This window comes from Acanthaster planci, linkage group LG02 (assembly GCF_054643075.1).
Source record: "Acanthaster planci isolate LZ-2023a linkage group LG02, COTS_SCS, whole genome shotgun sequence".
Taxonomy (NCBI): Eukaryota; Metazoa; Echinodermata; class Asteroidea; order Valvatida; family Acanthasteridae; genus Acanthaster; species Acanthaster planci.
In genome coordinates, this window is record NC_141778.1 from 13,871,299 (window position 1) to 13,888,969 (window position 17,671).

General features: G+C 40.0%; 3 protein-coding genes and 1 long non-coding RNA gene across 4 annotated transcripts in view; 3 read left to right on the forward strand and 1 right to left on the reverse strand.

Moving 5' to 3' along the window:
- LOC147799922 (sister chromatid cohesion protein PDS5 homolog B-B-like) overlaps nt 1–318 on the forward strand; it is a 13,815-nt gene extending 13,497 nt beyond the window's left edge. Inside the window, exon 7 of the mRNA XM_087148564.1 lies at nt 313–318. Within this exon, the coding sequence (XP_087004690.1) occupies nt 313–318 (6 nt within the window). The remainder of the gene's footprint in view (nt 1–312) is intronic.
- Nucleotides 319–1,843: 1,525 nt separating this feature from the next.
- LOC110973159 (uncharacterized) lies at nt 1,844–7,247 on the forward strand. Its single transcript, XM_022223741.2, has 5 exons — nt 1,844–1,981; nt 2,595–2,687; nt 3,047–3,199; nt 3,334–3,462; nt 3,702–7,247. The coding sequence occupies exons 1-5, from the start codon at nt 1,964–1,966 to the stop codon at nt 5,853–5,855; spliced, it is 2,547 nt and encodes an 848-aa protein (XP_022079433.2). The 5' UTR covers nt 1,844–1,963; the 3' UTR covers nt 5,856–7,247.
- Nucleotides 7,248–8,387: 1,140 nt separating this feature from the next.
- Nucleotides 8,388–17,671, forward strand: part of LOC110973205 (sister chromatid cohesion protein PDS5 homolog A-B-like) — a 32,767-nt gene continuing 23,483 nt past the window's right edge. Inside the window, exons 1-2 of the mRNA XM_022223851.2 lie at nt 8,388–8,535; nt 16,800–16,924. Coding sequence (XP_022079543.2) covers nt 16,814–16,924 — 111 coding nt within the window. The 5' untranslated portion in view covers nt 8,388–8,535; nt 16,800–16,813. The remainder of the gene's footprint in view (nt 8,536–16,799; nt 16,925–17,671) is intronic.
- On the reverse strand, nt 14,302–16,604 carry LOC147799923 (uncharacterized). Its single transcript, XR_015428320.1, has 2 exons — nt 16,035–16,604; nt 14,302–15,101 (listed from the first exon to the last, which is right to left on the reverse strand). It is a non-coding gene; the product is annotated as an uncharacterized LOC147799923 (long non-coding RNA).

The following is a 17,671-nucleotide window of genomic DNA, read 5'->3' on the forward strand; positions in this document are numbered from 1 at the left end:
AGACCAGTAATGTATAGCAGCTCGTCACGTTTAACATCATTCTCAAAAACTAAATACATTTAATTGTAAAGGAAGCATTTTTGTGCGCGCGACATACAGTTGTCTCTTGCATTAAACACTGTGTCTTCAGTGCTAAAAACCTCTGTGTTCTGTGAAGACATAACAGTGTCAGTATTGAACCTGCCAAATGTAGGCATTGCGTGGTGTTAATTCGGTCATACAGTTTTGGGTGTGTTTGGTGCCAAGAATGGATATGTGTGTTTTGTTACTGTATTGGTGTTTAGTTCTAACCAAAATACTTCTCTGTTTCAGTTGTAGTGGCAGTAGAAGTCGGTACTCGTAGCCTTTAGATCTGTATAAAGTATGAAAGTCAAATTTAAGCCCAAACTGCTACCTGTATGTATGTCAGTATTCAAGCCTAAAATGTAATTGAACTTTGTTTTTATTAAAAAAAAAACACACAAGACTCAGAAAAAGATTCATATAAGGTATTTTGAATGGCTTTGTTCAAAGCCAAGGTGTAGAAGATGGAAAATGCATCAAGGGGCTTGTATGAAGGGTTAATAGGTGTCATATCCATTACCCTGAAAGGCCTGTAGAAGTTAGTTGCTGTCTTGCAAACTATTTTTCTCTGAGAATTGCGGGAGCCAATAAACCCTTACAGGATGACAGCGTTCTTTGTTTACACATTGGCTCTGCTATGGTAGTAAATAAGGACATCATCCGTCAGGCCCATAGGAAAGTGCACGTGGAAACAAAGCCTGACGTTGTTGTGTATTTGCTCTATTATGTGTCAAGTGTAGCTTTTCCTTTCAACCTGACCAATTCAATTTCTCGGTCTGTCTGATTTTAAAAACGCATTTGGGCCACAATTGCGTTGTATATTAATTATAAGTTGTTTGAATTAGACCCATTATTCGGCTTCCAACTAGCATACCAAGTACATGTATTTAGAACTTGAGTGATTATAACATGTTGTTGGAGTCCAAAAAGTAATAAATCTTTTTATAAAAGTGTGAAAAGTATATATATATATTTTCCTTTATGTTTTCCTTCCTTTGATGGAAGGAAGAAGGAAATTTAATGGGTCTCCACATTACCAAGTAACTTCTTAAAAACGACAACACCTACAGCTCCTATACCTTTTATTGTGCTTTGTGAAAATAAAGTGCATTTTCATTTGTTTAAGATAAATAATTTTGTCAGCATTTATTTAGTAGTACAAATAATTGCATTCCTAATTTCTGGAAGAAATGGTCACAGAGTGATGTACTTGTAATCAAAATGTTGATATAAAAAGTGCAATAGTGTGGCTGCGAAATCACCATACTTAAAGTGTGAATTACTAACAAAGTAAGTACTCAAAAGTTTTTCTGATTTTATGAGATTATATTTTATATTTGTGTCAATATAGGATGTATACCTTTGAATTAAATTGCCAATAAATATGATCGTATCGACGGTAATTATGTGTGACTGTCTTGAGGCATTTATAAACTAAATGCTTACCTTTTTAAAGTAATGCTTTGTTTAAAGTGGCCATTGTTTTCAGGGGAGGGGAAGTTTGCAGGATTTGGGGTTCGATTCCTACTACAGAGCGTACCTACTGCTCCTTACTTTCCTGAATAGTTTTTCCCACAAGCAACCATCGGCAACCATTGCACAAGTGCAGGGGAAGTGCTTAAAAGAGGAGTTGAATGGAGATCCATGTAATAAGAAATCACATTATATGCAAATGATTTCTTTACGGGCATGCGCACTGTTTTTGAGAACAACTGAGTCGCTGCTTTGAAGTCTATTGTTCAAGTGCGCGCGCCTTCACGCTGTGTGCTACCAACAACAAACCTTCAGATTTTACCTTTACTGCTGTTCTGCGAACATCGTGCGGCGATTACCTCTGTAAATTTTGCGATTTCATCGATTTTAATTAATAGACGTTCTGTAACAAAAGATCTCGATCAATATGGATAATACACCATCGGTAAGTTTGGTCGATAAAAACCCAGTGGTTTTGTATATGCCAGTATTTGTATGAAAATTCACTAACACTTTCACTGTTCAGCAAACATTACAGTCAACTGTTACCGCAAACTGACGTGATTCCTTCGCTGTAAACCTACAAAGAGATGAATAGATACAACGTTAGGCCGTTGTTGAAAATTGGGATTGAAAGTGAATGCGCAGGAGCGTTATGCCACACTGGAATGAAAAAAACAACAAATGATCGGTCATCAGATGATGCATGTTCTTGTCTGAACAGTGATTTCCCAGGAGATTGGATTTATGCGAAAGCGTAGCGCAGCGGCCGCGGCAGCGTGACGTCAACAATGGCAATGTGACTGTGTTGTGATGTACACTGCAGCCCAAATAATGTTCGATTCACAATCAGGCGAGACTTGTCTGGAGTACGTAGGCCTTCACATTTTTTATTCGTAAATTGATCCATTTGATAGACAGATGTATTAATGATGCTTTGATCCTTACAAAAATCTTTAGTTTAATAAAATCTGAGATTTCTGATTCCTAATCCAGAGACACCCTAGCCACGATTAAAAATTACATGTATATTTTTATATCACCATTGAAACCTGCAGACATTTAGTTACTGCCAGCGGCTGACTTTCCAGGCATGGATCTGTAGGCACGTTCCACTTGCTCGGTCAAGGGTTTCTCACACCAGAGTGCAGGCAAGTTATCAAAACTTTCTGCCATTTCATCTAGATCATGTTCCTGTATAACAAATAAATTCAACCTAACTACGTTGTCCTCTTTTAATGAACAGTTAATAACGACGAAAAGTTGTAATTTTAGGGAAACATATGGTCTTATTAGAACTTGCATCCCTGAATAAACTCTTCGACTTCGACTTTCTTTTCCACTTTTAAATTATGCAAAATCTCACTTGCCAAAATTCTTGAGCTGAAACTTAAATCTGAATGTTGAACCATCGTGAATCCAGAAAGAACCGCATGCTTTTAAAATTATTTTACTCTTCAGTTCCTTGATTTCTTTTATAATCAGAATCTACTGTTTTTATTGAATATAGGTGCTATCAAGCACGAACTTCGTCCCACCTAGGCCTGAGTTCAACTGCTCGTCTCCCCAAAAGCTGTTAGAGACGTGGACCAAGCGGTTGAGATCTAACCAAAACCCTGAGAGGCCCCGTGAGAATGAAAAGCGCTCCAAAGACACCACAGCGGTGAGAAACCCCACTTACCCCCGTGGGCCCCTTTCTGTAACCTTAATTTAGACGCTCAATTCAGCAAATGCCTCACTGTGTTGATGATGATGAATGACGATCGGAACCCTGAAAATGTGTATTAACCTCTGCAGGTGTTCTCTGCCAAAGCCAAAGACCAACAAGCGAATACACATAACACTGGAGGCCTAGCAGCCATCACAGACGCCTCGCAATCGGACCACAGTTGTCGTGTAGTACATCCGAACACAGCAACTGACAAGGTTGGTATTCAATCAAGTTTAAGTTTGATTGTCAGGTTAACGGTGATTTAGAAGTTGTCAATAGTGCATACGTTCGTAACAAAGATATAAACACCACCTCATTGTCATTTCAAAACCATTTTTTTTAAATAGCTGTTTCCAAAAACTTCAGACTGACTAGTTTGTAGGTCCTCTCTCGAGGGCAATTTTAACGATAGTTCCTTGTCTTTTGACTTCATGTTTCTGGTTATTATCGGAAGGTTGATGTGAGTGCTGGACACTCTAGATCAAGCTACCGTGTCCAGGACAAAAACAGCTCAGCAGAAGAGGAGGACCTGCCAGTTGGCTGCCTTTGCATACCAATCCTTCCGCTCCACAGATTGAGACGCAAGCGACGGGCAAAAGTGGCACCCTTCAACCTACCATCGCCATTCGTCAAAACCACATCGAAGTCAGCCACCAGTGGTGAGGACCGCCTGGTACAACCCCTGATGGCAGAGGTCTCTGTGTTTGGTGTGGAGGACAGAGACGACCAGGACAGTCCGTGCCTTGGCCTGCCATCTCACCGGATGATGAAAGAAGACCTGGATGAATGGTGTCAGAGGAGCAGAAGTGAGGCACACTTTGAGCGTGAAGGGGACGAAGTTAAGGGTATATCAAGAGAAAGCATCTCTCTTCCGCCCAGACCAAAGACATCAAGGGGGATTAGACAGGACAACGGCCGAAATGATCAACCCTTCAAGGGAAGTGAAAAGTCACGTGAAGAGATCAGCAGACTCGACGAATTGGAGCAGGACGAGGAAGCTGTGCTCATGGGTGGAGAGCCTGAGATCATGGTATCGCGAACAATTATGGAGAATGGGAATTCAGATATTAGTGACTCTGAAGAGGTCTTGTACTGCTGGAAAAATGTCGAAGCGAAGAACAGTGAAGATGGAAGAGGGATGAAAGGTGAAGAAGTCGTGGTCTGTGTACTTGGAGAAGGAGCCACAAGCAATAATACTCGGCGGGAATATTTGTCGACGCTGTCACCGGAAGATCTCCCTCCGAGACCAAAGACTGCGCGAGGGTTTAGACGAGAATGTGGACGCGGGGATCTACGCTCCGTGTCAGGAGGAGTAGGTGTAAGAACAGTGTCAGAGGTCATTAGGACATTGACCAGGGAGGAAGACAGAGAGGAGGAAGATGAATATGTGATTTCAGGAGCAGACTTGAAAAGCAAGAAGAGCAGCTCGTCTTTAAACTCTGGTGAGGCACTAAGTATTTGGAGAAATCCGGATGTGTTCTACAACGAAGATGAAGTTGAAGACAAGGCAGGCTCGTCAAGTAAAAGTGATGAATACGACACAAGGTCAAAGACTGATAGAGCAATCCCTTCTGGACAGAAAGGAGTCTCGCCTTCGGCTGGTGACAGACAGAAGGGAACCATTACTCCAAAATATTCAAAGGAGTCTGTGGATTCAGACGGTGTGATAATGACACCCGAAGACGAACTTGAGTATGATCGACAACAACGAGAGCAGTGGCAGCTAGCTGGTATCGGTGAATGGTCCGTTCTTTGCCAAGACTACGATGAAGACGATTATGAATCAGAGTGTTACCTGAGGATGGATGAATTACAGAAGGAGCAGGCTATTATGGAGGACTGGAGGGCTATCACTGAGCGTTACCAGTCCATAGGTGTCATCCAGGATCTGCAAAACATGCAAACACTCTGCAAGTGCACCATCAACCAGAGTGAGAGAGCTCTGCGGCAATTCGCCAGGATTTGCCGGGGTCCCGTGCCACTCTCAAAGTCAGGACAAACCAAAGCTGAGGCCATTGCTTCTCTCTCTAAAAAGGCTCAGAAGCAGACGAGGAGGATCTCAGAAAGGATATCCGACACTTTCATGGAGTTCTACCAAATCTTCGAGGAACTTGACATCTTGAGGGAGAGACAAGATCGGGTGGAGGAATCCCTACAAGGCGATCTGGAAAAGAGGGACGCGTCATCAGCAGACTTGTCTTGGTCAAGTTCCCAGAGTTCAGTTGTCACACCGAGGCTAATTTCTAGTCGGATACAACAGAGGGAACTTGACATGGACCTGGTGGACAAATACATGGAAGACTACAGGGTGAAGTCCACCAGCCTCTTTAACGTCATGCCGACCATTTACGAGGACGAAATCTTTGAGGTGGAAGAGTGTCGGGAAGAGGAGTCAGAGGGTGATTTTCCCGAGTACAGCGGGATGGATAACGTCTGCTTTGATGGAGATGACGTCAGAGTAAATGATACAGCGAAGAATAATAGGGAAGATTCCAGCATGATGAACAGAGTAGCAGATGAACAAAATAATGAGGATGTAGTTGAGAAGCAAGAAGAAGGAGAAGGTGGTGTTGTAGGCCTAAATGAAGAGATGAGGAAGATGAGATAAACATGATTTCCTCTTAGGAGTCTTGACAAGAAGCGGACAAGTTTGCTGGTTGATAATAAATGAAATTATTGTTCGAGTAAGACAGTAATTGCTAATTTATATTCATTAAAGTTTCTTGACATGCCCAGTTTGATTGTTTCGTGTTCGCCGGTGACCTGCTCCTTGTTAGGTTTGATGGTAGCCAATGATGGTAGCCAATTCGCAAATGAACGAACAAAAGAACAGATAACAAAAGCCAAACACCCCAAATTAATAAACAAAGCAATTCCAGCTCAAATGATTATTTGAATTATTGATACGTTTGAACGATAAGAACCTTGAGCGCTGTTGGAGTGGACCCCATTCTTTTTGCAGATGCAAATTGAAAACAGAAATCATATTTCTAGCCAAGATTAGGGTGATTCGTATTTATGGGGACTAGAAATTATAACGCCATCAAATTCATCGGTTGTGTGTATGCGTGTATGTCGGGGAAACATGAACATATTCATGTGCCCATGCGTCAGCTCACTCGCCTAAATGAAAACTAACATTATTTTAATGGATCTCATTTTCTTGCATTAACTTTTGATAATTTGGCCAAAATACATTTTTACCATAAACAGAGATTGGCATGTTTATTCTTGCTCGTATTTATTAACGTTTTGGGGAATTTGAAAGCAATTTGAACAAGTTGAAAATATTAAGCCAAATGGTTTGGGCATTTCACACAAAATAGAAACAATCTGAAATGTTTATGATTGGCACATTTTACACTTCATAACGAATAAGTATTTTCCTAAGTTAGTAATCATCACTGATCAACAGCACCTGGAAAAAGGCCTACAGGAAATTCCAACGATTCATTTAAAACAGAAACAGCCCACTTTATTGTGTTTTTCTCGATAGATATTTTTCAAAAACAAAAACTTACACATCCATATCCATGGTACGGTTGAGCTGGATTTAATTTTACCCAAAGAGGGATGCTACGTTGAAATTATGGAAAGATTCTTCATTGAAAGAAACTGCTTAAAGGAAGTAGTATTTCAAAAGCATAATATTCATACCTTTTAATAAACAACATTTTAGCTGACTGAATGTAGACAATCGGCAAAAATTTCCAAAATATTATCAAAATATTTTGACAAAAACCCGTATACTCTCGGTTGTGAAGCCACTCGTCTTTGCTTTACCGCTTCTTTGCATTATGAACTTTAAAAGAAGAAATACGGTTTAATTATGACACCCCCGGGAAATTTAGTTTTGTTTTGTGAGTTCTTTTAATATTTAATTTAAGAAGAAACTTCAAAGATGTTGAGTCTTTTACCTTTTGCATTTTGTAAACGCTTTTTAACATTGTGTACAATCAGGAATAAAGAAGCAAAGTTATATTTTATACATTGAATTTAATTATGTTATTATTTATTACTTCTTTTATTACCATTGGTAAAACGTAAATTGTCTGTCGAAGACACAAACTACAGAACACAAAATTAATGTAAAACTCATTTGAATTTTGTCTTAATACACTGTTTACACTGGTATTAGTGCACTTACTTTAATTTGTTTTTGTTATTATTTGCCCCATTTTTAAGAAACTTTTTTGTCTCAGACGGGGGGGGTCACTCGCTGCCACGCAAATTTGGTATATTAGGCTATGGACTGCTCTTCCCGCACACCACATATCCACACACAACAGATGGTGTGGCGACAGCTGTTGGCCCCTCTCCCCCAGCTCAATTTTCGGGAGGTGGGGTTGGATGAGGGGTCTGGAATTCCCAGGGATAAGGGGGCAACTCCCCTCCTGCCTTAGTATGGGTTTGTAGCTCTATGGTATGCCACAGCATTTTCCACTGTCAGACACACACTGCGCTACTTGGAGTTTTCACGCCGCGATGGCGACTGTACCTTGACTGTAAAATGCTCAGGTTTGAGCAATTTAAAGTCAGTCTCTGAAATTTCCGTTCACTCAACGTAGGCCTAATATTAGAAGGCAAAATCTGGTTAACTCGGGGGTGGGCGTCCAGGAGATCGGATGCGTTCCCTTCTGAAGCCGAGGATTAACAGGGCCGAATTCTCGGTGTTCTGGAGACAATCAGAGATGATCCCTGACACTATTTGCTTGCTTACGTTCGCAGATAGCGCCCCGGTACAGTGCAGTGTACACGTACACGTTCACGTACATGTACATGTAATGTGCCGAGCTCTAGTCATATAAAGTGCTTGGATGCCGTGTCGACACGATCCGGCCGTGCCGCCCAATGATCTTAGCGCCCTCCTTTGATGGATGTGGCTACCCAATGAGAAAATTTACGAAGTGTGTAATTGGTCCATCAAAGAACAAATTTCCCAAGGTGTTGCTGATAACGTTTTCAATAAAGAATATTAACTGCAATAAATTTACTTGTATTACAATGCAATATTAGTCTTAAGTATTGAATGGGATGGATTAAGTTTATTTCGTATGACTATTAAACGACAGACTTAAATGTTATAAATCACCTGTAATAAGTAACCAATGGGAGCGTTCGTTGCAAAACATGAGCTTTGCTGGGGCTGTTGGCGCCATTGTGTTTCGAAAAGCAAAATTTGGGAGCTTTACGGGCAAAACATCCAGGAATACCAACCTGTCGTTGGCGAACCTTTTGGTTGAGCATTGTTAGGATCCAACATCCAAGACTGTCGGCATAAATTAAAGGTAAGTAATTCTTTGGAGTTGTCAGAAGAAGTGTTGTTTGTGTTTAACATTGCTGTGAAGGTCATTGGTTTAGTGCCGCGCCATTCGCGAAGCGAACCATATAAATGATATCGCTGCACAGTACAACGGACATGACGGATTGAACCGACGTGACCGATTGCCTTACTTGCCTTGCCCGCCTTTCGTATTATTAATCGTACTCGTTAGTCGTAGGCCTATTCGATACTCATTCATAGTTAGTAGGCCCCTGTAATGCTTTGGTTGTTTTCTCGAAGGGTGCTAGGCCCATTTCTCGATGAAGAGACTCTTACGAGGAAAGATTAGCCTAGGCCTACCAAATGGACATGATCAGATGATGGGGGCTACTGGCGGATGCCTTGGCCTACCCCCCAAATTTTGGCTTTTTTCTGCAATATCTGCAGCAATTTTAATTTTAAGAATAAAAAGTAATGGAGTTGGGCCTATGGCTAGGCCTACTGGGTGTTTGGGTGGGGTGTATATAGTTCAATAATCCACATGGTCCAACCAATGTAAAAATGTAGTTTAATATTGGGGCACTTATGTGTAAAACAAGCCATGCTTATTGTTTTGGAATCCACTTTTTTTTTCTCAAAAAGGACATGGATGCTGAACGGGAAAAACTAGTCCGAAAATCAAATTACATTTAACAGGCATTGTTAACAATAAAAAGGAATGCCAGATTGCGTCATTCAACTGGCCAGCAGGGCCAGCTGGCCTAGGTTTTAGCTGGCCCACAGACATTTCAACTTACTGGTCCTGAATGATTAACAGTAGTTTAATTTAGTGGTACATGTAGTTTATTTTAACCTTTTGATCCCAGCGACTAAGAGAGTTTTAAAGCACATGTACATGTACCACTCGTACATGGACATGTATTTGTACTCACAATTGTTCATATATAACCCAGAATCACTCAAAAATCTTCTTATGACAAAACTTTCCTGTTATACATGTATGTAGGTTTTCTGACAAAGTATTTCTCAATTTAAACAAAATCATTTCTATGAAAGAATTCTAGGGATTTTTAAACAGAGGACAACTTTTGTTTAAATTTTGACGCATCTTTTTCAACTGTGCTAGCGTGAGTTCACCAACCATATCCCCCACTACAAAGTTAACCAATCCATTACATCACGTAAAAACCAATTATGCTCGTGTAGTTGAGTCTACTGCATGCATGCATTCACGATCCAAAATTAAGAAAAAATTGCAGACAAAACGGACGAAGCGTCAGTTCCGGAGGCATATTTTGGACACAGCCGAAGCCAATCTATACAATTGCTGGCTGGATTCCTGGTGCACATTTCGCCGGGCTGGGCTGACTACCCCTGCGCTGCTGCAGCGCAGCAGCGTTTTAAGATGATCGTCCACTGCAGAATGAAATACAAGGATATTTATGTATTGCAAATGGAAGCCAACCATATGCATGCCTCACACAGTACATGTACATACTGTACAGCGCGGTGCTCTGGGTCTGCCAGCTGGGCTGGTCTGGCTGTGAAGACAATCGTGTGCTGGAAGGTCGCACCTTGAAAAACAAGTGAATTTGAGGTTGAAAAGTAAGTTGATGATGCAATACATTGTAAGCCTTTGACAACTGGGCTCCATCCTTTATAAACAATCAACATTGTGGTTTGGAGAGGGATTGGATCTGTTTATTGCAACTGTTCAGCTGGCCAACTGGGCCATTTAGGGATGCTTCTCAGCTGGCCCAAGGCGATTTCAACTGTAATTTGGCCAATGGACCATCGCTCAATCAAACACTGTTAATGTACACGTACCTGTCGATAGAATCGTCTCAATACTGCATGTAGCTTGATAAAAAATAACGTGTGACCAGACGACAGAAATTTACATATAGTGCATTTTGTTTTGGAAAATGCTGGAATATTAACTACAGTCCTTTGCAATTTCTGATTGTTTTTTTACGCATCAAAAAGAACTTTTAAAGTCCAAATTCTGGTTTCTTCCAGCAATCAACAGTTTACTATTTCAGTATTTGTTTCTTGACCATAGTTGGTTTCTTCATGAGGAAACATATCAAACCTCCAGTAGTGTCAGTAAAATGCAGTGTTTTCGTACTTATCATTTTGCCGTCAAACTGAATTGTTATTTGCCAAAACATTCAGCATGATTAGCCCATGTGTTAGACAGTTCCGTATCACTGATGCCCACATTCAGTATGCTGAGCAGCATTGCACTGCAGTATGCAATGCATCTGCAGACATGTTGCACAAGGCATGCTGAACTCCGCGAAGTGTGACTTCACAAGCTCTCCTCCCTGGTTCTTGCAGAAAAATGCAAATTTCTTGTTTTCTGTTTTTTTTTGTGTCTTGTACTCTTGTCTTTCTTGTTTTCACTTGGGATGCTTTACTGTGATAAACAGTCCCCATGTGATAAACCTAACGGGAAACATGCCTGCATGAGGTAGTGTGGAACTCGCTGTCAAAAGTGATATGTAACTGTCAAGTGCAATCCTGTCCAACAGCAGGGCTATAGATGCATATAATTATTTCCCTCTTAACTACTAGTACATCAATTGTCATTTTGAAGCAGGGAAAGTACTTCGAATCTAGAAAGGGTACTTACAGACTAACCTTTTAAAGATTTAGTTCCAGTAAATGGTGCACCTTCTGAGAATTTAACATTCTAGGATCTTGATTTCAGTTCACAAATTGCTGAGTCTTATGTTGAATTACACCAGAAATCAACATCTAGGACACATTCTCAATCAGCTAACTTGCAGCAACACCGATGAATAATAGCTACTGTGCTTTCGTGTGCACCTTGTTAAGACTTGCATGCACCCATTCACAGCTTTGCTGAATTGAAAACCAATTCCTAATGCAGGCATGCCATTTTCCCTCTTATCACCTGGCTTCCTTGTTTTTCACTTCACACTCACGCCATTGAAAATTGAAAACTGTACAAAGTCTTGTAAAGACCAGAATTTCCTTGGTTATTGTCAAAGTCAAAGTTGCATACCTGCTACTGGAAATTTCAAACTGTCTTTGATGCATCTTTGAAAGTTACATTGTACCTTCTTTTATTGTTTTCTTCAACATAAAAGCACACCAGAAAGACGAATTTCACAAGGAGTTAGTTCCAATACTGTGTTTAATTAAACCAAATAAGGTTTTCAACAGGTACCTGTATAGCCAGTTGTATGTACATGTACTTTGCAGATAACAGAAAATGATGGAATATGCATGTACCCTTTAAGTTGTTATACATGTATCATTTAAATCAGGCTAAATTCTTCTTCATTCTTTGTCACTTGGCATACTTGTAAGTTGCTCTCTGTCCCTTTGCAGCCCGGAGAAATAAAATTGTATGTCAGTGTTGCAACGTACATGTAGCGGTTTGAATCTAGACTTGTTCTTAGTATGTTCAATGAAATTGCATACAGGCCGTGATGCACTGTGATCATGTATACTATGCACAGGAAAAGTAAGTTGAAACCTTGTGTGCACCTTTGCATGTATGTGAGTCTAGCTAGGGTCAGTATACATGTAGGAATGCATGAGCAGCTTCATACTTTATTGAGCCCTGTGCTTTGTAATACATGTACGTGTACATGTACATGTGTACACATGCACATGTATGTATGTGGTACATACATGTATGTTACATGTAGCTAGTACAGTACATGTACGTGTGCAGTGTGGCGCACAACATCGGGGTTTATTGAACTGTACAATACAAGGCTTGATGTTGGAAATTGTTACCACATGTAGTAACTTTTGAACATGTAAATTTTGCAGTTTTTATGCCAAATAGCTGTTGGATTACTGTAGATGTAGATTAAAAAGCAATCAATGCAATTGTGAGAAATACATAAGATCAAATGGTGCAGTGCTAGCTGCATGGGAATGCATAATAGGTTGATGCCAAAATTTGGTATTGTCAGCCAAACCTGCTGTATTGTTTGCTGCCAAACTGAATGTAAGCACTTAGCAGCACAGTGGAGTTCAAGATTATGCCCCAACTGTAAACGGTCAGAAACAGAAATAAACTTGAAATTGCCCTATAATTCTTTGCGCATTGTCAACGTTCACGTTTTGCTGTTACAATGGTGAAAACACGTGCGCGAAGCTCTACAGTATGCGTTAAGCAAAGCTGCTCTGGCTCCTGATGCGCTGCACCCATGCAAAAGAAGGAAAACTTCACTCTTTATTGAACACTTCTGAGGGTCCAAGCTTACTAGGTTTCGTTTAATTTAAGAAATATGAAATTAGTCTTCCGTTTTGCTGCTGCGGTTTCATTGTTTCGCCATGCGGTACTAGCCTTGTCTCAAGGCGTCCATGCGGATTCACAGACTTAATTCCCCACGTGTGCAATAGTCATATGTGTGAGTAAGAACGTGTTTGCTTCTTTGATTTCATTGCTGGTATGGTGCACGTGTGAATAGCCAATGTTTATATACACAATGTACTGTACCGCACCACTGCTGTGCCAGCTGCCGCTGCACTAATGGGGCTCACACACGCCATAGCGCTTACAAGTATCGGCAACGGCGCGACGCGGCGTGGATGACCCAATCATGTGTTGGAGTGGTGCAATTTAGCATGTTTCCAGCGTAATTCGTTCATTAAAAGCAAGCATTTGAAAAGGGTTTGGAAGGCATCTATTTTTTAGTACTTTTCAGAAAGTTTTCTTCACTTTTTAAGCCATTCTCAGAGGGAAATTTTGCAAGTTCCAATTTAAGCAGTGGATTCCGTTTCAAAGTGTTGATTCGCGAATTCCGTCCGTTTTCCGCGATTGTGGAAAATCATTGGCTTTACAGTTGGACATTATGTTAAGTTTTGACTACTACATGTAAACATGTCAAAATGGTAGTTGAAAGTGCTGAAAATGTAAAATTAATTTATTGGAAAATTAAGTTCAACTGATACTGGCTGGAGTAAAAGAAAAAGCAGTGGATGTTTCGTTTTGGAATAGCATTATATACATGTACACGTACGCACATCGTGTGCTACTAGATAGCAATCCTTTTAGTACTGTTAAGCCATCGCTAACCACACAAGAAAACCAACACAAGTGTTCACCCTTATGCAAGCAAAATAAAGGCCAGAGTCTTTCCAAGGTACAATTTACATGTAGCTCATCAGGAAAAGGGGCCAGGATACTCTGGTTGTTTTTTTTTTTTTTTTGAAGTGTTCCTTATGTGCAGCTGTTGTTCAGTAGTCAGATCCCATGCACACATTGTACCTGTATTTCCCAGAACTTTTATGCTTACTTTACCCACTTCATAATTTTCTGGCCCTGGACTGAGAACCCACTGGCATCCTGATGTGCTTGTTTATGCATGAAAGCATGGTAACCATGAGTACGCCTTCAGTGGTTCCCTTGTGCACACTGTGTACCTTGATGGATGCCACATGTGTTTCACCTTGGAGATCCTGAACCAGCCTTGATCTCAATGATGGGTCCATAATCCTGGGGCATTGTAATATGAAGCAGCCAAAGTATACATGTACATGTAGCGCTTTGCTGGAGCTTCATGTAGGCATTTCAGATGATTTCCAAATTATTTCATTACACAGTCAATTTATAGCAGATATGAAAGAGCATATCTTCAGGAGTTTAACAGTGAAAAAATCATTCAAAACGGCCAAGCGGTTCTCAAGATACATCCATTTGAAAATCGCAAACAACTGTCTAATTTTGACTCCCAGGTCAAAGGTCATCCTTTGTTTTTCTTTATAAAGTGAATGGCACCAGGAAAAGCTCACTCAAACAAGGTTTTTCTTCTGTTACATTGGAAGGACACATTTTATTTCTGTCAAACTTGGCATTCTTACAAATTTGCACATCACTACTACAAATTTCCACATTTAAAATACAAATGTATATCTGATTTGCATATTTAATTGATATAAATGTCAATAAAACGAGATGTCCTGACTCCTGGCAGCTGTAGACTTCAATTAAATTTCTGATGTGGTGGTTACACATATGTTGGTAAACATTACTGTTTGTCTTATCTTAAATAAAGCCATTTTCTAATTAATTAATCAATATATGCAATGCGTAAAATTGATCAATTTGCATAAATAATCATTCATGTTTTTTAACAGTAAAGCACCAATTATTGGGATTTTTGAGGATCAATGCCACATGTACGTGTACGGTATACTCCTAATGTATTTGACACACCCTGTACTCCTCAGAAACTACAGATGAAAGTTCAATTAAGTGAAAATGATTTGCATATTAATTACCTTTAATTTGAGAAAAAATTGGAACAAGACAACCTTAAGGAATTCTGCAAATATTTGCAGTAAGTAAAGAGAGTTGCGGATTTTTACAACCCTTTGGGTGTAATGCCAACTGTCACTTTCATATCGCAGAGCTTTGACTCCTATCACACCTGTGATTTTAGTTTTAGTATACAAACAAATTCAATGATAGTTCTGTTTGGATGTAGCTGTGCAGTTCAAGGACGAGTCCATTCTTGACGTGGGTTTGCACTGGGAAGCTTGGTCCATCCTGAGCGAAGTGCCTCCGGTAGATACCAGCTTCCTTGGCATATGGCCCAATATCTAAAAAGTACACACAAAATAATAAGATCAAATATATAGCGTCTGCCATTAAACAAAAGTATAGATTATTTGTATGATTTATCATTAAAGGAAAAGAACAGGCAACAATTTAAAGGTTATTCTGTATTACAATGATACTGATCACTATTGTTCTAGGCATGTTTCAAAAGTAGTCCTAAAAGTAGGAAAGTGTCCATAAATAACATGAAGTAAGTTACTTAGAAAGTTGCATTCTGCTAAAATTCTGTTCAGAATTGCAAAATGATTGGGTAACTTTAAAGAGAAGATTTTTCGAGATAGGCCTAGCAAACATTATTTTGGAGTGACAAGTATTTTTTTATGATCAACCTTAAATTGGTGTAGATCGACCGGAAAGTCCAAACAAAATCTCTAAGTTTACAAATTGGCATTGTTTTCTTTGATTATATTTTTCCCTCATACTTTGATAAATAAACCCCATTGAACAATGTCAAAGACACGTTAACGCGGTGTTCACTTCATGACGTGAACACCTGAACAGTTTATCACGAAATAGAAACCACCACATGAGATGATTTTACGGAGCACATATTCGTACAATGATGTCATTTTTTAACTTAAAAAAACCCATTACCAAGAGATTGGGAAACTTTTTACTCTTTAAGAATGGTATTAATGATTAATTTTGATGAGCTTATGATAAAAGGACTCAAAATATACGACGGTGATGATTCACGTTTACGAATTTCTTGAACTAGTCGGGCACCCAGACTCCCATTATTATATGTGGGGGGCCCCGTCGAGTGGTACGCAGTCTAGATTTAACGTGAACGATTTCTCCGTGCAAACTGCTCAAACGTGGTCCGGAACAAATACATTTCCGGACGCTGTTACTTGGCCAATATTCTTAAAAACTCGTAATCATCAACTAATATAAATATATTTTATACTCACGATGTCACAAAACATAAGATCGTAAACTTCAAGGAGAAACACGGCGTTGAAATGTTGGTTGTGACGTAGCTTCTCAACCACTGGGCCGATTTCGATGTGACAAACACACAATGAACATGAATCCTTCCTCTTTCGGAAAAGACCGGAGGGGTTCGGGTAGCTTTCAAAACACGCTCCGGATTAGCAACGAAAACCCGAATGTCGATCCGATCAAAACCGAACCACGTGCAACCACGCGTGCCGTGCGAGCTTGCACGATCGACGCTGTGACCACTGCGCGGCCAATGGTCACCCCGGGCGTGCTTCCGCGAGGAATTTATTCACTTTTCTCACGAAGTATTTGGTTTTTTGCGCTTATTTTTCGGGGATCAGTAGTTGAGATATTTATTTCTGCCATCCTAAAATTTGAAGGTAAATGGATGTAGGGAACGTTAGATATGAGTGTTAAAACTTTGTCATGTTTTTGTTTTTGCATGGGTTTCATGTCACTTTCTGTGTGTGTGTGTGTGCCCGTGCGCACGTGCGGGCATCCGGTCAACGGGTTTGGTGACGTCACTGAATTGCCTACTTCATGACTTGTTTGTGAAGGGTATTTTCCATGTACCTGTATGTGTATGTAATGTAATGGGGACTGGTGTATTCACCGAACAGATTCATAAAATGAATAAAAACGACAAGGTGTCAGATTCAGGCAGATCTTTGAGAGCGAGGCAAGTTTTCACGGCTGATTCAGGATGGCAAGACTTTTTTTTTTTTAATTTTCAGGTGGATGACCCAGCATGTCAAAGGGCAAAGGGCACCAGCGTGGCCTGCCCCAGATTATATATCCCCAGGGGCTGAAGGAAATCGCCACTGACCTGCCAAAAGATGAACTCCTTAGAAGACTCAAGGTAGGCATTGCTATCCACTGAAATTGTCAGTTTGTACTCCGTGTAACCAAACTGGCCTTATTGTGTCCTGGAAGCACAGACAGCATGTATGTGCACATACACTGTACTTCATTTTTACCAGTAGCCCTGATCTGTTTAGATTAACTTAAAGAATTAAAGTTTAAAGTCCACCTGTATCTACCATATTATAATAAGCGGAAACACAGAATGTTGGATTTCAGGGCTGACTCACAGTTTCATATGTCTACATGATACTACATGTACATGTATCAGACTGAACATCTCATCCAGCACTGTGGACAAGTCATATGGCTGTTCTTTTTTTCAAGGAGACATGCAATTCATAATGGCTCTCAGTGACATGCACATTGTACACCATGTACATGTACATTATGTACTTCAGCATTGAGGGCAGTGCATGCTGATAACAGAGTCTTTTTTCATTTGTTGATGTGTTGTTTTACGTGTCCTATGTGTAGGTTTATAGGATTATTTGCTTTTGAGACCTCTTGATATGATTTGTATGGGTAAAATGAGAAGTTGCCTAACTTGCCTTTACCTTTTTTTTTTCAATATTGTGATAATTAGATCCTTTTGAAAACAAGGTTCACATCGGGGGTTAGATGTGAGTCACTTTTAAACTTGGATGTCCAAATTGGCCTTGAAAAGCCAAGAAAAAGTGGAAGTTTATGACTCCAAGATAACCACTTTGGCTGAAATCTTTAATATTTTGAATGATTCTTTTTG